The following is a 20,967-nucleotide window of genomic DNA, read 5'->3' as shown; positions in this document are numbered from 1 at the left end:
CTCTCATGAAGCTCTAAATAAAATGAATTAAAATAAAAAATGAGACAAAAAATAAATAAAATAAAATAAAATTAGGTAAAATAAATAATAAAAAAACTAAAATAAAACAGTGTAAAATAATAAAATAAAATGAATGGGCCCAAAATCTCTTATGGAGCTTTAAATAAATAAATAAGCATCTAAATAAATAAATGAATAAATAAACAAACCAACAAATCAATAAAATAAAATAAAATACACTTGTTGGGGTATTCAAAAGAAAATGTAAAAGTAAAAGCTCTAAATAAATAAATAATTAATTAAAATAAAAAGGTAGGTAAGTAGAATAAAATAAAATAAAACCAAATAAAATTAAATGTGGGTAAAGAAAACTTGTTAGATTTCACTCTTATGACACCAGGTTAAGTCTACAGTCACAACTGAAGTTTTATTGACCTTTGACCTTGAGAAAAGGCGGCCATCTTTGATATTTCCCAAAAAAATTGAAAAAAATGAAGATCCTCTTTGGGATTTTACTTTATTGTTTCCTAACTCCTTGAGCATTATTGCGAAGCTACTTAGGAAAAAAATGTTTGATTTAGAAGATGCAGATCTTGAATGGCATTCATGTGGCAAGCTCACAAAAGTCTTATTTCCCTGTTGCCCGTAAAATCTTTCCTCAGAATATTTTTTAAACTTATCACAGAAAACCTCAGCTCAAGGAGAATGAAACTGTATTACATAAAATAGGGACATATTAGGAATGTGGGTGTGGTTAGCAATAAAACCTCCGTTGCTATGGAAATCCAAAAGTTTACTTTTATTGATTCTTCTAAAAAAGACTAAGATCTGTTTGTCACCTCCAGACGACCAAAAAATCAAACGGTTGCTATGGAGATGAAGCCGTTTAGATTGATTTTATTAATGAATTAGTCACATGCAGCTCTGACCAGACTGGAGTGAGGACCCTACAGCAGGTACCGTCAAACAACATCGCTCACGGCTTCAATTAGTATTTAAATCAGCAACAGAAACAATCATCTATTTTGTAAAAGGTATTATTTCTTAGAGCCTCTCAACGGTCTTGATGTGATGGAAGAGATTACAGGGAGATGCATAAATCCGGATGTATCGTTGGATCTTGAGCACGCTCTGTTTTAGGATGGCTTCAAGATGTAAACGGTCCAAACGTTTTATTTCGGGACAACAAGCGCTGAGAACTCGGAGGGGAATCTGTGGTGCTTGGGCTTATTTCTGGAGCTTTCTGAATCACAGAGCAGAGACATTGTGTGCAGCCCTGCTCAGCAGGGGGTTATTATATTTGATGAAAGGAGCGCTCAGTGGGAGTTTGGAACAAGGAGACAAGTTTGCAAAATCCATCTTGTCTGGCGGTGAGGAAATGTGGCGTAACTTTTTATATAAAATTAAAATTCATCCTCCGGCGAGGCTCAAAATGTTGGGCTGAAATCCAGTAAAAACATAATTTTATCAAAATGAATATTATTTTTTTTAAAAAGAAGAAACAATTCAAACTTTTTGCTAAAGTTACACAAAACCTCAGGTTATCAAGAAGTGGAAGATAAGTTAACGGTTACAAATGCACAAACACACACAAAAAAGTCTTAACCATCAAACGTAATTTTTTGAGATGAAGGTTTCAGTTTTTTAATGTCGTCGAATTACAAAAGGCTAAAGTTATTAATGTTGGACTCACGGCTGTTATTGAACCATGCTGGATGTTGCTTTTTAAGGGTAATCTCTTATTCCTTATTTTTGTCTCCTTAGAGGGAGTTTTATTCTAACAGGAAATGCAATAAATTTAGGCATTTTTGAACAGTTTGGACAAAAAACATTATAACTGTTGCAATTAATAAAAAAAAAGAAAGATCTTATGAACATGGGTATTTGTATTACTGAATACAAGAGTACTGAGTTCATCGTCTTTGGTGGTTAGGCTCTGGGCCAATGGCGTCTCGTAGGCGTGGGATTAATTTTATGAATAAACCCCAGAGACAACATGCTGATGGTGGTTAAGGGACAGACCAAGCCAGAGCAGTGTGGGTTGGAGGAGGGGCAGAGAGACCGTCTGAATGTGGAGAACTAAGCATCCAAGATTTTAAGGGTGAATATTTGATGCTGATTGGCTGGTAGGAAAGAGGGAATTGTAGCTGTTTGTTGTTGTGTTTCACCTTTTGGCAGATCCTGTCACACAGCAAATCAGTTTTCACTGATTCACATGGGTGGTTTGGCAGAGAGTTTTACAGCAGATGTCCTTCATGACACAAACCTGTAATCTATCCGGGCTGGGGACTGGCAAAGGGAGACTAAAACATGGCCGCCCTGTGGTTAAGTACTTCGGCAGAAGCTTAAAAAATCTAAAGCCACACACTGGATGAAGCTCTTTGTGCTCCCTGGGAAGCAAATCCAGGTTTCAGAAGACCCTGCGATAGACTACCTGGGTGTACCCCGCCATAGGCTCCAGCAACCCAGTGACCCCAGAGGGTTAAGAAGATGAACATGTGAAGGTGTAAAGATGAGATAGAATAACAGCTGCACTGATAGAAATTCTGCCAAAGTTCATTTAAAGAAAATTGAAAATTCTACTTCTTGAGCTTTAAGTGTATTACACCGTTCATTCCTCTTTATAAAGAACCCCAAAGGGATATTTTGACCCATTCACATATTTCTGAGTAATCCTCCAAAAACCTGCTCTCTCAACAGCAGCCCCTCCCATACCCATGGAAAGTCCTCACATGCTGATGTCACAGAGTGAGACCGCCCCTTTCAGCAAGAGTCTGCCCTGACAGCTCCGCCCCCTTTGTCTCCACGGAACTAGCGGTGATAAGCAAACATGTTCATGTTAGATGCAGAATACCGTATACCTTCCAGTTGTGTCCTGTCTTCAATAAATTGCAGCTCTTAGACGGGAGGCTCCTTTAACACATCCAGTGTAGCTAATAAAAAAAAAGTTTGGATGTTGTTTATTTTCTAGGGAGAAATGCAGACACGTTGCGCCGGTGTTGTGCCAAGGTACGTACCGCCTGCCAGAATGTGTGTGCATGTCCCCCATCTCAGACATCGTTGATTTGTTTTGTAACACTCATATTTTGTCCCCAAAAGTATAAGAAGAAGGTGGATGATTACATATACTATATTCTGCATTTTCTCCCATATATTCTATGTAAAACAACAACAGCTTCTTCTGTTGAAAAAGGAAAACTTTCTTTGTTTCAGTAATTTAGAATAAGAAACCCAATTTATGAACCTGACTTCATGATGGATGCATGTAACAACGGACAATTATTAAATATCTGTTGCTTCTACTGCCAATATGTTGGGGGTTACAGATTCTAGCACGCTGGATCAGCGGCGGCCTGACAGAATCCATGTCCCCTCTCGTTTTACATAGAATATGTGGTATAAAAAAAATAAAACATGACATTAAACTCACAAAACCCCAAGAATAAAGTCTGTTGTGATCATCCACCTCCTTTTTATGCTTTTTGAGCAAAATATGACTGAAATGAAACAAATGTCTGAGACCAGGGACACACATTCTGGCAGTGGGAACGTACCTTGGCACAACACAGGCTCTAGGATGACATCATGAAAAGGGCTGCACCCACACTCAACGGAAGGCGGAGCCTAAGGAATTGAGACGGTTTACTTCTGTGTAGGAAAAGACTAATTAAAATAACTAATACTTCATAAATAATGTGTTTTTTAGTGTTCCAAAGGTAATAAATGATCATATTTATGGATAAAGTTAATTCTGACAGGCTTAAGAAAATCATGGTATGTCCCCTTTAAGTTTAGCTTAGCTCTTAATTTATGCCTAAATGAATTTCCAATTACTTTTGATTTCAAGTGGATGCTAAATGAAGTTAAGATGAAGCAGAAGTGGTTTGATGCATATCTGGATCAATCAATGTCAAAGGGTTAAGTTAGCTCAGTCATGAAATTAACACCATGAGGGCTCTCATTCATGACTCACCTTCCCGGTGACATCACCTGGATCTACTCATACTGTTTGGCCACTTATTGAAGCAGCATCATCAGTCCAGACTGATGGGCAGAGAAGCATTTTTGAGAAGAGACAACTGTAAGATTTTGACTTAACTTCAAGTAACTTTAGAATCAAACTGAATTAAACTAAAATGACCTTGATTCTTGTTAAAAAAATAAACTAAAAATATAATTGTTTTCTACTGATGATGGATTTAATTTCAGAATTCAAAAGCATCTAAAGCATGAACAACAAAAGAAACAATTTCAATCAGACATGAAGAATCGAAAAAAAAAACAGTTGTTTATAAACATCTTGATGGATAGACTTAAGCTACTGCTTCTGTGGAGTTTTTTAAATGTTGCTTAAATGGGCATTTTTATATATTTTAGTAATTAACTTTTTACATTGTGTTATTTTTGAAATTTTTATGTTAATTATCCATCTATCTTCTTAAAATCCTTTCAGGGTCTCAAGTTTGCTGGAGATGTAGGGCGAAGGTGGGGTAAACCCTGGACAGGTCGACGGTCTGTTGCAGTGCACACAATCATTCACACACAAACACACCTATGGAGACAAGTTGGAGAAAACCAATGAAATGATGAAGCATGTTTTTGGACTTTGAGGAACCCAAATGCATTAGGAAAACATGCAAACTCAACACAGGAAATGTCAGGATCCAGGTGTGGACACCGACACAGGAGGCTCTAAAGGTCCTTTTTTATTTTTTGGTTGAAATATTTGCAAAAGGCTAGAAGGCTCGCAGCACTCGAGAAGGCACACAAGACGATCTGGCGACAAGCAGAGGGGACACGCTGCTTCTCAGGCAGCAAGTCCAAGTGGGTCTTGCACCTTTTTGAAGAATTAAAATAAAAATAGCTCCTTGCTACAGAGGAGCTCCAAAGCTTTTTGTGGTGGCCCCACCTGTGTTTGCAACTAAGTGGGCAATCAGTGGGTAGTTCGCTACAACAGAGCTTGCTAGCTCACGACAGAGGAACTCGCTAATTCCCTACAGCGGAGCTTATTAGCTAACAACAGAGGTGCTCACTACAATGGTGCTCACTACAGTGGAGATTGCTACAGCGGAGCTTACTAGCTCGCTACAGAGGAGCTCAGTAGCATGCTACAGTGGAGCTTGCTAATCTGATACATCAGAGCTCGCTTGAGGAGCCCACTAGCTTGCTACAGAGGAGCTTGTTAGCATGCTACAGTAGAGCTCGCTTGCATGTTACAGAGGAGCTGGCTAGCATGCTACAGTAGAGCTCGCTAGCATGCTACAGTGGAGCTGGCTAGTACGCTACAGTGGTGCTCGCTAGCTCAATACAGCAGAGCTCGCTAGCACACTACGCTGTCCACCAAGTGGCTTACTAGCGTAGCGAGCTAACCCACTGAGTACTCCCTTAAGCCAATGTGGGTAAACACAGGTGGGGCCATCACAGAAACTGGACAAACCCAATCGGGGACCACGTTCTCTGCCCACTTTTAAACCATACGGGGCCCACTTGGCCTTGCTGGTTGTGTTAAACAGAAAGCACGATAAATCAAACACAGTTGCACCCATTGAGAAGGCAGGAGAACCTGGTGGGAAAAAAGGAGCCCATAACCCACCTAAAACGAGAGGAAGGTGAAAACAAAAGGTAACAACAAAAACTGGAAACACGACACCTTGCTCCCAAACCCCAAAGAAAGAACATGGCTGGGATTTGAACCTTCTCTCTAGTCGTGTTTCCATTAACTCTGAAATTTCGAAAAACGGAATTTCGATATTAAATTCTCCTAATGGAAACACCACAATTTCGAAAAAACTCGCCTTTTTCGAAATAAAGTTTTTGCGCTTAGAGGAGGTGGTATTTGGGCCGTATCGAAACAGTAGTTTTTCGAAAAACTGTAATGGAAACACTTTTTTCGAAACAAACGAGTCACGTGACCATTAACCGGATATGGCGTTTCGGACAGGAAGCAGGAAAAGCTGGTCAAATGCGCTTTTTCACAGCAACTGGCTGCCTTGGGCACCGCACAGCTCATCAAAAGTTGAGCGTGTCATGCGAAAATGCTGAATCCACAGCTCTTCGGTGAATTCTTCAACCACGATTTAACAAAACTGTTTGACTCTACGTCGCTCCCGCGTTTAAGGAGCCTGCCGCTCCAAGGCTCGGATCAGACGTAGACGTCTTCTCTGAATGGGAAGGCTGAGAGCTAGCTCCGTGGCAGATATGTGAATGAATCTACTGCACATGAAAATAGTGTTTAAATCCGTCGTCATGTTTTTTTAACGACTTATCGCGGGAATTACTTCGAGTTTTTCGCATAATCATGGTTTAATGGAAACGCTGTTTTTTCGAAACAGTGTTTTATCGAAATTCTAGAAATTTCGAAAAAGTTTTGCGCAAAAGTGTAATGGAAACGCAGCTTCTGAGAGGCAAAAGGGCAAACCACTACACCACCATGCAGCCCCATAATACTGTACATGCAATACATTTATTTTTTCATTAAATTTACCCGTTCTTATTTTAATTGTGTTTTATACAAGTAAAATTTAATAGGTATTTAATATGTTTATATTTTTTTTCAGTGCCAAACATGTTTTTGTTGTTTATTTTTGTCGTCATATTGTTTACTATTTTTCACTTTATCTTTTTATTTGTCTCCAATTTTTTTTTTAATTTTTGCTATTAAATGAAATATAAATAATATTCAAATGAGAAGTAGCCAGAGTGACATTTAGAAATTCCTCTTTATTGAGAACGTAAAGAAAAGCACAAAGACACTGTTTTCAACAAGCTTCACACACATCAGAAAAATCCTTTTTTTACGTTTTATTTTAACAAAACATTTACATCTAGCAGTCTCCTTAAACTACTAACACATGATTAGAAAAGAAACACTCACAGAACACCGGTGATCAAACTACCAGAGCGACCTTTTCTGGTATCAGCACAGCTTCTGTGACCACCCCTCCCCAGGTGCTGAGGATGCCCCTCCACTGTCATCTTCACAGCAGACCTCTCACCTTCTGTTAGAAAGCTAAGTTACATTCATTACGATGGTTACACTGCTCCTCTACGTCCCGATGGTTTGGTTAGAAGTCGACTAGATGGGTAAATGCATTCACAGCGTGTGTTCATTCCAGTCAGGAAAGGGAGAGACTCATGCAGGTGTGATGCTGCAAAAAGTGCAAAAATAAGCTGAAACAAAAACCTTTCGTGGGATATGGATCAATACTTTCAGAGCCCTTGCAGAAATGATGCTCTTTCGCTTGTTTCACTATTGATTGATCTGCTCTTCTGGGAAACGTAGATATCTGACATGTGGTTAAATCTAGCCAGAGGATTGAAGTTAAAAACTGGAACAGGACTGTTATATCTAATCACATCACCGGCTACGACACCTACAAACCGCTGCCGCTCCCCTCCACGTCCACCATCTCCACTGAGCGTTTGCGCAGCACCGAGTTTCCCTTCCTCTTGCCCTGCACGGGCAGCTTGGTCTTGCATGGAGCCCGGTACTGAGGCAGGCCGGTCTTGGTGGTGTCCAGCTCCTCCGGGTCGTCCTGTTGGGCCCTGAGGGCGGCGATCACATCCTTGTCCGACGGGCTGAGGGTCAGGCAGCCACAGGGGCGACCCTCCACGCCACTTTCTCCAGCTTCTCCCTGTTCTTGGGGGTCGTCCTCCACGGTCATGAAGGCGTCACCCCACAGGCTCTCACAGAGGTCCCTGCCGTGCTGGTACATCTGCACACAGAGGTGGTAACACAACATGAAGTGGATGGAAGCTTGCATAAACCTTTTAAGATCAATATTCTGATTTTTTTCTGTAAGACTGAAGGAAAAGTCCCTTTACCACTTTGCATCTATTTTAATCAGGATCTGAGTCAAGCTACAGATTTAGCCCACGATATTCACACTGCACAAGCTGGGAGGGGCTTCTTCTTCTTTTCTTTTTCTACTGTTTTCTAGTGCTTGTCTGCCACCTGCAGTTGGTAACGGCTTGATCCGAAATATCAAAGTGATGCAAATCTGGTGAATCTTGTTCCAGGATTTTTCTTTCACAGCTCTATTCCGATAAATGAAAAACTTGGTATCATAGAATTCAAGCCGAGCACAAATCGCAATTATTCATATTTCATTATTCATTCATTCTATGATCAATTTTCAAATGGTTGGCTCTTCTGTGACTTAAGGAGGACACCATCCATACCACTAACAAATCTAAGTCCCTGAATGGTCAAACTTCAACTAGTTTTACTTTCAGTGCCGACAGGTTTTGTAAATAAAGCCCAAAACGAGGCTTTTAATGGCATGACAGCACTAGTTCCAATCATAGCTTCAGACTTCAGCAGAAAACTAAAACTTTTTGTTGCATCTAAAAGAAAATTTACAACAGAATCAACAGTGAAATGTTTGATTAATAGAGTTTTTCATTTCCAGTTTGTTAGGTTTATGTTTAGTCAAACTGCTCAGAAACACAATTTCAGCACAACCTTTGAAGAAAGTAATCAAGGTATATCTATATCATTAAATGTGGCCATTGCAAATGAAAGCTTTTTCACTTTCTCTAAAAGTTAAAGCATAAAGTCCTGGGAAAATAATGAGCAGCGCCGGTCCTGGGCTGCATGGCGCCCTTGGCAAAATTAGATTTTTGTCCACTCCCCCAGAAAAAAAAAAAAGAAAACAAAAAAAACCCACCACTGTCCAGAAAAGAAAAAAAAAAGAAATAAAACCCAGTAGCTGCCTGAAATATGTTGCAATAAGTATTTAATCATTTTAATTCTCAAAACTTAAAAAATTACCACTTAAAAAATTTTTTTAGAACTACACCTCTCCCAAATCGGGATGCGAAACACACCAATGCTTTAGAAGGCAGCAGTGCTACTACTCAGAACCACTGTCTGTAGACCTTTGACAGGAATCTCCAGTTTTTAAGGTTTAAAGACTTGAAGATTTCTGTTGTAAAAAGATTAAAAGATAAAAAAAAAAAACCTTAATAAATAGCGTAATAATTGCAATTTGGCGCCCCCTCCAGCAGATGGTGTCCTAGGCAGCCGCCTAGGTCGCCTATGCCCTGACGATATGAGTTGCATGACAAATTTTTGACAAAAAACAAATGAAACATTTAGTAACACAGTAGACTGCTGTTAACGAACCAACCAGATAACAGCGTTTTCTTCATCTATGTTCTCCTATGCTAACATATTTGAAGTCTAAATTTAGGCTCTTTGTTTTATGTCTTTTGTTTTAATACTGTATATATGTTTTATTTTTACATGGTTCCAGAATGTGTGTCCAAGTGTAAACTCTTCAACTACTCTAAGTTAAGTGAAAAGTGAGTTTCACCTTAAAAACTAGAGTTAACTTTTGATGTTTTTCCTTGTAAAATGCTTTCCCTTTTCTTCTGTGAGTTGAAAACACAACATGAAACATCATAATTTCAACAATTAATGTATAACACAACAAATAGATTGGATTTTAACCCCAGAGCTCCAGTGTTTATATTCTTTAATTTGCTGTAATTTTTTTTATCGCTAACGCGATCAACATAATTCCTGTAGAATCTGCTGGAATTATCATGTTTAATCATGTAAACAGGATTTTGTGTTAACAACACCTTAAATCTTAAAGGGTTAAAACCAATTGGTCAAAACTCTTTAATTTTTGTTTTTCCCTTAATTTTGTTTTTGTGTGCGACAGATTTTAACTCATCTCAATATAAAGGTTCTGTTCAGTATTTTCCCTGCGATCACAAACAAACGTTTGTTTTCAAGGATCTGCCGTATTATCCTCTGAAACAAACATAAACTGAAGTAAATGATTCTGAACCTTCAGAGCTTGTAAGAGCATTTTATTTTCTGCAGTCACTTGGCAGCTGCTCTGGTTTTTGTCAGCCTCTCCTGCTCTCATCACTTCGCCTGTTCACCAACCTTCAGTGCAAATAAAATAAGTACGACCGTGAAAAACTCACTTTAGCTTCTGCAGGTTTTTTCCTGACGCTTTTAAAACGCCCCACACAAGTGGAGAGACAAAAGAGGGAAAAACGAATTCATTTTCAGACCATCTGCACTGTTTCTGTCTCAGAATTGAGACATTTTTATCTGAGGAAAACAGGTTTGGCATTATGGTTTATGACAGGGCTGTCAAACTCAATCGAACTAGGGGCCAAAATCCCAGGAAATACCTTAAGTCGCGAGACAAACGGGATAAAAAATTTATTGAACACACTAAAACTACATTTTCAAAACTTTAAAACCGTAAGTTTTTAACATAATTATGAATTAGATATATAGCATTACCTGAAATAATGCTAGTATGAATGATGTAAGCTGAATTTGGATGCTCAAGATGCTAGTGCTGATAGCTAAAAACGCTGAAGTTGATAGCGGAAATCACTGAAGCTAATAGCCAGGTAAAATATTAGCTAAAAGCCAAATTACCCCCCAAAACAAATACAAAATATTAGGTTAGCAAAAACAGCTAGCCTGTTACTAAAAAAATAGCTAGACTTCAAAATAGTCCAAAAAGTTAAAGAAAGAGGCAAAATTAGCCAAAAAGCTAACATATGGCTAAAATATTAGCTAAACTCATAAACAGTCTAAAAAAACTTTTAAAAAGTCTAAATTAGCCAAAACTGCTATCATGTAGCTGAAATGTTAGCTAAACTGCAAAATAACCTAAAAAAATCTTAGTAAATGCCAAAATAGTTTAAAAAGCTAGCAGAATACCAATTTTTAAAACTGTAAAACTGTAACTTTTTAAAATAATTATGAATTATAACAATGCAGGAATATTTTTCCAGAATAAATCAACTTAAACCTTAAATAACTTTCAATATTTTACTCTCCATAAAAATATATTTTGTCAAAATTATACAAGTTAGAAATGAGCGCCAGAAAACATCTGGCTATTAATAACAATAAAATAAAATGATCTGGAGGGTCGGATATAATAACCTGGAGGGCCGGATCCGGCCCCCGGGCCTTGACTTTGACACGTGCTTTAAAACGACAAAGTCCTTTTGATATTTTGATAAAATCTTCATAATCATAATTAATAGATCACTGGGAATGATTTTACGCTAGAAACCATATAGTTGGAGTGGGACTTTAAAGTCTCTGTAAAATGGTGTTTTCTCTTCAGGCTTTATCATGTCTTCCTCGGCTCCTGCTTCATCTTCTTCTCCCGCTTTCTCCTCATGTCTGCCTCCTTTCATGCTCCTGTCTGTTAGTACACCGAGTGGCTCAGGAGGACTCCAGAGATGTCATATTTGTTCTGCCTTTGAAGGACGAAGAGGATGACGGCTGCCTCTTCCAACGACATATGCTGTCTGTCTGACACTTTGGTCTCATCACATCGTACTCACAAGGGTAAGCAGAGCCGCACAAATATCCACCCCCCCTCCGGGCAGATTTGGTTTGCAGCCAAAGTGAATTCATGTCGAGCACGAGAGGCTTTAGACGACATGTCGGGATCGAATAAGTGAGATATTTCCTGAGGCTGAAACCTGTGGCATCACAGCCAGGCTTTCCTTTCCTATCTGCAGACAAAAGTCCACGTCTGTGCATTGGTGTCCCAATGTTTGTAACCTGGGCCACGAGGAGCTGCTGGGGGGGACAAACTTTAAATCAGTTCAGAAATGAGCAGTTATTAATGACAGCAGGAGCTGAACTCCATGAAGTCCTGGACACGCCGTGCACTTTCAGAAAGTACCACAGAAGTTCTGCTCTCTTTGTTGATGCAATCAAACTTTCTTTCAGGGACACAGTGGTTCCAGAGGAAAAATCAACTGAAGTTATTCTTGATTATTATGTTTTTTTTTTTAATTCTTTTCATCCTCCCTTGAAGGCTTTCTTGCCTCTTATGTGAAAGTTGAAGTTTTTTTAGTTGAAGTGAGACTCCTGGTTGTTCATCAGCTGCTTCTGGGCTGTCTTACAAATCCAAAGTCTGATTTATTATAATGTAAAAATAACGAAATTCATGTTTAAAAATACTGACTAAAATCCCCCATTTCATGGATGTTTCCTACACTAAAAAAAGGAAAGTAAGATCTGACATTACCTGAGACTACCGGTATATTATCAGGAAAAAGAGAAATACTGTTTTTTTGTTTGCTTTAATGGGATTCTACACACTTATTATTCCTGAGGGTATTTTTATAGCTGTAAACTACTAAAAAATTAAAAAATAAAGATTAAAAAAGCAAAAACAGACCTAAGCTGGCAGATGATGTAACCAACAGCTACTTAAAAAGGGTGAAACTGGAGGCTTTTTTGCATTCAGAAGATGTGTGGCCATGCACGCCTTGGCGCCAAATTATGGTCAACATTTACTCCTCAGAAATGAACCCAAATGAGAACTTTGAAACAGAACTTGCAGGTTTCTGCTGCAGCACGACCTGAGGTGAGATCCGGAGCTTTAGATCCCAATGACCGGCCTCTGCTGGCATGACAGCAAGCAGGCCGTCATTGTTGCTGTGACCCCAAAAGTGCAGAAGATTTGTTTTGCATTCCTTCCTAATGCATTCAGCTGAGAGCTCTTGGAGCCTATTTGTGGCTTTAGTGGTGCCCTAGATGGAAACAAGCCAAGCAAAGCAAAAAAAAACAGTCTTGTCCTGCCGCATTCAGACATCTACTACACATTTCCGTCAATCCTCTCATTTCCAGCAGACTTTTTAATTGGATCTGATTCCTGCACTCATTTGTCAGTGTGAGAGACAGAAAAAGAGGATGATGGGAGGCAGTAAAAAACACTGGGGGTAAACACATCAGATAGACGGTCATGGAGTGTGATGTGTGAAAGTTACTTTGCTGCCGGCCTCAGATGCACACCAGCCCCTGCTGTCAGTCCGCTTCTTTTAAATCACCCAGCTGGCCTCTGCCCGATGAAGCACGGCCAAGCTCTTTCACGCTCCAGCCCACCCGCTGCTGTTAACCCTTCACCTGACCACACTCTCTGTACCACCTCTACCGCCGCACCACAGCCAAAAGGGCAGATCATGATAGAGAAGACCGGATTCTGACAGAAATCCAACCACATTTCTATTTAAGTTCATTTTTTTTAGCTTTTTGTTTCATTCAATTCATTCATTCAATTTTTACTTAAGCTTTTAACCATATTTCATCCTGATTTTATAAATATTTCATCCATATTTAACAACCCTTAATACCTATTGATGCAAATATCCATCATTTTTTTTCATTCATTTTTATTCAATGAAAGGAAAAGCTTGAGCTGCAAACATGAAGAAAAAAACAAAACAAAAAAGGGACAGAAAGAAGAAAAACTTCTATTGTCTGCCCCTTTTAACCAACCAACAAATTGATCAATCGATAAGAAAGGAAAACACAAAACATTCCGCCCATTTAGGATACAATAAGAGAAGATTGGGAAAAAAAAGACAAAAATGTACAATTCCAAACATCAACCGGTGTGAAATGAACACCATACCTCTGGGGTGAGTAGTTTCTCACACTGCTGTGGTCATTGATTATACTATTGATATTGTTGATATTGTTGTGGTGTTTTGAATTTCTGGGTTCAATTTGTTCCATTTATTCACTCCATAGAATGATAAACAATCACCTAACAATCATCTAACTCACATGTGTCAAAGTCAAGGCCCGGGGGCCGGATCCGGCCCTCCAGATTATTTTATTTTATTATTACTAATGACCCGATGTTATCTTGAGCTCATTTCTAACTTGTATAATTTTGACAAAATATATTTTTATCGAGAGTAATATGTTGAAAGTTATTTAAGGTTTGAGTTGATTTATTCTGAAATAATATTCCTGCCTTTTTATTATTTATATTATGTTAAAAAGTTACCATTTTAAAGTTTTAAAAATTAACATTCTGCTACCTTTTTTGATTAATTTGGCATTTTTAAAGTTTTTTAGGTTATTTTGGAGTTTAGCTAATATTTCAGCTACATGCTAGCAGTTTTTTCTTTTCTAATAAAGGCATTTTTTTCAGTTTTTTGGGCTATTTTTAAGTTTAGCTATTTTTTCAGCAACATACTGGCTGTATTGGCTAACCTAATTTTATTTTTAGTATTTTTATTTTTTGGTTAATTTGGCATTTAGCTAACATTTTAGCTGGCTATCAGCTTCAGCATTTTCAGCTTCAGCATTTTTACCCATAAATTTCAGCATCTTCATCTATCAGCACTAGCATCTTCAGCAGCCAAATTCAGCTTGCAGCATTCACACTAGCATTATCACAGTTAATGCTAAATATATAGTTCATAATTATGTTAAAAAGTTATGGTTTGAAAAATATGGTTATATGTATTTTAAGTTGCAGATGTTTGAGGTACAACACATACCTGCTGGTACTGAACGCAGGTTCCGGTGCAGTTGTGTCCTCTGGGATCTCTGGCCCAGTTGCGAGCGCACGTCATGTCCATCCTGCAGGCGTCGAACCTGAGGACACAAATGTTAAAAGTGATGCCAAAATGACAAAAAACCTTCTCTTATTGTACATTTTGTGTTTAAAGTTTTATTTTTGATCCTAGTATCTGTGAGTATGAGGCTGATTTTACCACACAAGCTCGTCAAATTACAAGTTTAAGCTTCTATTTTTGCTATTTTAGCTCATCTCTTAAACAGCACAGCAACAAAGATGATGCATTTTGCTGACAGTCCTTTGCTGTCAAGTTGGGAGTCTACTGTAACTTTTTTTCCCTTTTTTTTTTTTTAAAGAAAAGACCCAAATATGTGCCACCAGGGTCCCGCTTGCGTCCCACATTCTCGTTCTGTTTATTGGGTCTTTGTCTTGGAAACAGAGAGCTCCTGTTGAACAGAGAAGTAACCTCTCCCCGATGTGTGAAGAGAGAGAGAGGATCAGACACCGATTTTGATTCAGGTCGGCGCGGCGATTCGTTTTGCAGCCTCACCAATCACGGCAGAAGCTGTGGCAGAGCGGCACGGCCTGGATGTATGAGCGGCGATGAGGGTGAGGCCAGCGGGAGGCGTCTGGGGAGCAGCGGTAGAAGCATGACACACGCTTTAGAAAGCCTTCACACCTGAAGAGAGGGAGACAGAGATAGAGAGAGAGAGAGAGAGAGAGAGGAGGGGGGTTACATTATAAAACTACAGAAGTCAACTGGTCTCTTTTTTTGGGTGAAAATGTCAAACACAAACAGCAATAACTAGAAATGTTGCATTACCTGCCAAAATGCTAGTGTGAATGCTTTTAGCTGAAGGCATTAGCTGAAGATGTTAAAACTATTTGCATAATATCAAAGTTTCTCAAGGACTTAATGTTGCATAAATTGGAGAAAGTGCACAAAGAATTTCTTGAAAACTCCAAAAAATTGCAAAACAATTTAAAATGCATAAAAAGTTTTAACTCAGAATTAGCCCAAAAAACTCAGTAGATGCCAAATTAGACAAACATGCTAGCACATTGCTAAAATACTACCTTTTACCCAGAATTTGTCCAAAATCCTTAGTAGATGCCAAATTAGCCAAAAAGAAAACGCTAGCATTTTGCTAAAATGCTGACTCAACTATAGCAGCCCAAAATGCCTCATTAGATGACAACTTAGCCAGAAATGTTGACATGGTACTAAAATATTAGCCAAACTCAAAATTAGTCTTAAAAAATCTCAGTAACATTAATGGTTTGAACATGCTGAAATTGTTGATACCAAACTTGCATAATTTGCAGAAAGTGCACAAAGAATTTGAAAAAAATCATTAAAAAATGTCAATGTTGCTAAAATATTAGCTTAACTCCAAATTAGCCCAAAAAACCCCAGTAGATGCCAACTTAGCCAAAAAAGCTAGCATGTTGCTAACATAATTCAGAGTTAGCTCTTAAAACCTAAATAAATGCTAAATTAGCCAAAACAAAAGCTGGAACGTTGCTAAAGTATTAGCTTGACTCCAAATTAGCTCAAAATCTTCAGGAGATGCCAACCAAGCCAACAAAGCTGTTGCTAAAGTTGTATTATACAAAATTGACTCTTAAAACCTAAATACATGTCAATTTAGCCACAAAATAACTGAAACATTGCTAAAATATTTGCTTAACACCAAAATAGCTCAAAACCATCAGTCGATGCCAAACTAGCCAAAAAAACTAGCATGTTGCTAAAATACTAGCTCGACTCAGAATTAGCCCAAAAAACATTAGTAAATACCAAAATAGCCGAAGAAGCAAACAAAGGTAAAATACTGTCCTAACTCAAAATTTGTTTTTAAAACCTAGCAGCATTAATGTCCTGAACATGCCGAACGTTTTGATACCAAACTTGCATAATTTGCAGACAGAGCACAGATATTTGAAGAATTATGTGAAACAATTTGGATAACATTTCAATAATTGTTTAAAATTTTTAAAAAAATTCGTAAAATTTAAAGAAATGCGTAAGTAATTGTACAAGCATGAATTTCCTAAACATGACTATGTTTTGATTGCAGAATTTTAAGAAATTTGAAAAAAAAAATCCCATTCATTTTCAATGGGCCTAAAAAATCCCATAAGTTGTGTAAAATCTTAAAAACCATAAAATGTAAAAATACCAAAAATACAAGAGCTAATGTTCTTAACACGCTGAAAGTTTTAAAAATGTGTGATTGAGTTTTTACCCATCAGCAAAAAGGTTCATTAGACTGACTAATAAAGAGAAACAGGATCAGTATGAAAGCTTTCTCAGAAATCGGCTGATCAGAGGAAGACGGCTGCACGTACTCAGAACTCAGGGGCCCACATTTGTCCCAGGGTTCGTTCTTATTGCTCACAGAAGGAACGTGTGAGATGTCCTGGATGTCTTCTGGAGTGCAGCAGCTGTCTGCAGCAGCAAGGACACAGAGGCAGTTATTACATGAGCTGACTGTCACTCTCCAGTCACCTCTAGCTGCGCGTCAACACTCACTGTCAGCGTACAGCCCGCACTCCGTCAGGTAGGGCTCTGGACTGGGCGTGGCCTTGTGTTTTCCGTCCTGCAGACACACTCCCTCCGCGCCGGCTCCTCCAATCAGCGCAGCCGCCAGGTAAATGCAGGCTGACAGGAGAGAGGGGGAGGTGACGCCCATCTCTGCGGACACAAACAGGTGATGGAAGTTCAGCACCCTGGACAGCGCCGGATTAACTCAGGAAGGAGCAGGTCATAATACCTGCTTAATCTGAACACAGTAGGTTCTAAAGAAAGAATTGATCAGAAGTCATTCATATGTTTAAGCTCAGTCGGGTTAGATGGACAGAAAAACACAAACATGCTTCTATTTTTGGAAAAGGAAAGGTCTGAGACGCATCCAGCAGGATGTTTGCGAGCCGCCTGCGCTGACCTGAACATGGTGAGCCTAATTAAGTGGGACTGGCCCCGTGCCGAGGTGGATGATTGTATTTTAATCTGAGGAGCGGCTTGTCGGTGCGTCGGGTAACCTACATAGGATGACTTTAAAATCCTTTCCGCCCGCGCGGGCGCCGTGTGGCCCGATTTTACGCACCACAAACCCGCTGCAGAAGCGTAAAGAAACACGACGAAACACCTTTGGTGTTGATTGTTGATTCTTTTGTTAATAACAAGAACTAAACTTCAATACAGAACATAGTCTACACTCTCTGTAAGCAGATAAAATAAATAAATACTAGAGAAATTCAGCCAAAAATTTGATATTTTGTCCTTTTAACTATCACATCTAACTAAAAAAAACGCGTATTTATGAGGGTTTTCCAACCTCAGGACCTCCACCATACATATTCTATGACACATTTGCTTTAATTTGTTGAAATCAATATTACATTTGTCAAATTTACTTCAAAGATTAGAAAAAAAGCCGAAAAGAGTTGTGCGTAATCCTCAAACTCGGACGTTTTTACCTGTTTGGTTTCCTCGGCTCGCTTGGTGCTCGACTGTCCGCGCCTCCCCTGCTTGATGCTGTGGTCAGCGGCTGTCCTCCTCTCTTCTCCTCTGTCTGTGCGTGTGATCTCTGCTGCCCGGGGCGCGCTGCTCGCCACTTTGTCACCGCTCTATATGAAGGACATTTCAGTGTCTTCCACCAGGCAGCTCACCCCCTCCATCTGCCGCGCGCTGGGAAGCCTTCTCTCTTTTCTCTGCCCCCTCCCTTCCTCTCGCAGAAGACTGCGCTCTCTCCTCGTTAATCTGCCAATAGGATGTTTACCAAATCCTTCTTGTTGACAGATTTCCATCCACACAAGGAAAGCAAACATGGAAGCTAAAATGTGTTATTTTACAAGTTAAAAACCCTTCTAGAAACAGGGGGTGCTGAGTCACACTTTGCTCTTTTTGTCCACTCATGGAAACACTGAGGTCAGGACTGTTTTTTTAATTCCTGATGACGAGGTCAGAGCAGGGCAAAGATGAGATTTAATACCGCATGATATGCTGAGAACACAAATCTCTGAAGGGATGAAAACAGCAGGAGCTCACAGAAACCCTTCCACTGGTGAAGAAATTGTTTTTTTGAATGTATATCTGATGAAAGTGGGTCATGCAGGAACAATAGTCTGCAGGTAAACTATGTCCTGACTGTCCCTGCAGAACAGAAGTCCCCTCTCTGCATTGTTTTAATCCATCCTCCCTGTGGATGTGTTGTGCCAACCTAATCCCAGACTATAGGTGCATCACTCCCTCTGGCTCTCAGTGCCCTCCCAAGGCTTTTGGAGTTAAGACCAGATGGAGTGTCTTGTGGCCTAGATACATCCGCCTCAAACCAAGTCTGTGAAATCGGCGACATGTCTTAGACATGATTGGTTTTGGCACCAGAACCGTGTGGGGACAGGCAGGCAGCGGGCATCAGATAAACACACAGGCTGACAGCAGATCCCTCAGTGGAGGAACGCCTCACAAATACTCTACGTCAGGGGTCCCAAAACTACGGCCCGCGGGCCGGATCAGGCACGCCTCCACATTTGGCCTGGCCCCCCTCAAACTATCAGAAACACCGATCAAGACCTACAGAGAACGTGACTTTTTATTCCACCCTTCTGCAGTCTGAATTATGACCTAAGAGAACAGACTACATTGGTTTAATAGTGATTCACTTTTTCTTTATTATTATTATTATTATTTTTCTTCCATAAGTTTTATCAACATCCATAGCTCTTCAGCTCATTCAGCTATTATAATATTCAGCTCTTTTTATGCTAACCTTCTGAACTTTTTTGGCAGTTACTAATGATTTGTAGACTATTTTGGAGTTTATCTAATATTTTACCCACAGACTAGCTGCTTTAGCTAATTTAAACATTTTACAGTTTTTAGGCTAATTTGGCATTTAGCTTATATTTCAACTACATGCTAGCTGTTTTGGCTAATTTAGGATTTTTTCAGTTTTTTAGGCTAATTTAGAGTTTAGTTAGTGTTTTAGCCTTAAGATAGGTTTTTTTTTGCTAAATAGACATTTTAGACTAATTTAGCATTTAGTTAATATTTCAGCAACATGTTAGCTGTTTTGGCTAATTTTGGCATTTTCTCAGTTTTTTAGGTCATTTCGGAGTTTAGCTAATATTTCAGCTACATGCTAACTGTTTTGGCTAATTTAGATTTCTTTTCAGTTTTTTAGGCTAATTTGGCATTTCGCTAATATTTTAGCTAGCTATCAGCTTCAGCATCTTCAGCTTTTAGCTTCAGCATTTTTGGTCATTAATTTCAGTGTTTTCAGCTATGAGCACTAGCGTCTTCAGCGGCCACATTCAGCTTGTAACATTCACATTAGCCTTATCACAGGTAATGCTATACATCTAGTTTTTAAAATGTTTTACTATTTTTTTTTTCTGTAAAGATTACAGAAATTAGTTATTTATAATTTGGCTTTCTTGAAAACTGTAAATGTTTACGTTTAGGCTGTGATTGTTACACTTTCTCTGTTAGCCTACAAACCGACCCCGGCCCCACGTCAGAGAAGAAACCAGTTATGTGGCCCTCACAAGAAAAACTGGCGACCCCTGCTCTATGTGGCCTGAAGGGGGAAGTCAGGGCTAGCTTTCGGGCCTGTTGTCCACCAGACTGTTTCATAACAGTCGTACCCGCTTAGAACTTTATCAGTAGGGGTGAGAGCGCAGGGGAGAGAGGCATCAGCACAAACAGGGCTTCATCTGGTAATTAAAGGAGGAATAACGATATCCTTTGTGTGAGAGCTATTCAGGGAACGCGGAGAGGAAGGACAAAGCGGGCCACCAGAACTCTCTGTGCATTCTGGCTGAACGGGAACGGGTCACTGCTGGCCTCTCAGCCTGTATGCGGAGTCGCCTATCCCTGTTGTGACACCAACTTGCAGAAATTCCGTTTGCAGGCTCTTATAGTTGTTCCACTGGCCTACTTCTCCACAAGTGGAGACACTTTTGAAGGTTTGAAAAGAAGGCCTAAAATTAAAGAGATTCACAAAACTCTTAAAAAAATAAAGCTTTGAGAATCTCAGATCACATTCCTGCATGGTTTAGTTTGTCAACAGCAATGTGATGGGATTACACGCAACGTTTTTACTGCTAATTACACTTTGTTGTTCAACTGGATGAAATCTTTTTCATTACGTTCATGAATTGAAGAACAAAGTGTATAAAAATACTCATTTTCTGATGATTTACAGGGATTGAAGCTGTCTAAAGCTGCCAGGCCCTGTGTGACACTTCCACAGCCCCCTATACATAGTAATTGATGGTGGAATGGAGCCAAGGGGGTCTTTCACATGGACACAGAACAAAGTTTGGTTCACTCAACTCTGCAGAATTCTAAACTTCCTGTCAGGATCCAAAATACAGGAGACTGGGCTTGTGGCAGGAATTTGAAGCTTTATTTAAAAAAACTAAAACAAAACGTAAACACAAACTAACTGCAAACAAACAAAGAATAAATAAAAATGATGACATAATGTTTAAACGCTGAGGAAAATAAATTTAAATTAAGACAACTGTATGAGTGAGACAGGAAGGACACAAATAATAACTAGAAAAGTTGCATTACCTGCGATAATGCATGTGTGAATGCAATTTGCAGAATGTGGTTGCTGAAGATGCTGAATCT

General features: G+C 39.2%; 1 protein-coding gene across 1 annotated transcript; it reads right to left on the bottom strand.

Annotated features, from left to right (window-relative positions):
- Window positions 1-6,700: 6,700 nt before the first annotated feature.
- On the bottom strand, window positions 6,701-17,960 carry rtbdn (retbindin). The gene is made up of 6 exons (XM_024273070.1): window positions 17,805-17,960; window positions 16,858-17,019; window positions 16,674-16,773; window positions 14,872-15,000; window positions 14,302-14,398; window positions 6,701-7,715 (listed from the first exon to the last, which is right to left on the bottom strand). Exons 2-6 carry the CDS (start codon window positions 17,015-17,017, stop codon window positions 7,374-7,376), a joined length of 828 nt encoding a protein of 275 aa, XP_024128838.1. The 5' UTR covers window positions 17,018-17,019; window positions 17,805-17,960; the 3' UTR covers window positions 6,701-7,373.
- Window positions 17,961-20,967: the final 3,007 nt, after the last annotated feature.

Source organism: Oryzias melastigma, linkage group LG8 (assembly GCF_002922805.2).
Source record: "Oryzias melastigma strain HK-1 linkage group LG8, ASM292280v2, whole genome shotgun sequence".
In the NCBI taxonomy this organism is placed as follows: domain Eukaryota; kingdom Metazoa; phylum Chordata; class Actinopteri; order Beloniformes; family Adrianichthyidae; genus Oryzias; species Oryzias melastigma.
This window is presented reverse-complemented; position numbering and strand designations above follow the sequence as displayed.

What these genes read in the sequence shown, in the direction of transcription:
- rtbdn (XM_024273070.1), bottom strand. Translation starts at nt 17,017, where the DNA reads ATGGGCGTCACCTCCCCCTCTCTCCTGTCAGCCTGCATTTACCTGGCG. An exon ending in GTGCGGGCTGTACGCTGACA is followed by an intron (nt 16,774 to 16,857) that starts GTGAGTGTTGAC and finishes TTGCTGCTGCAG; the next exon opens with ACAGCTGCTGCACTCCAGAA. An exon ending in CACAGCTTCTGCCGTGATTG is followed by an intron (nt 14,399 to 14,871) that starts GTGAGGCTGCAA and finishes TTGTGTCCTCAG; the next exon opens with GTTCGACGCCTGCAGGATGG.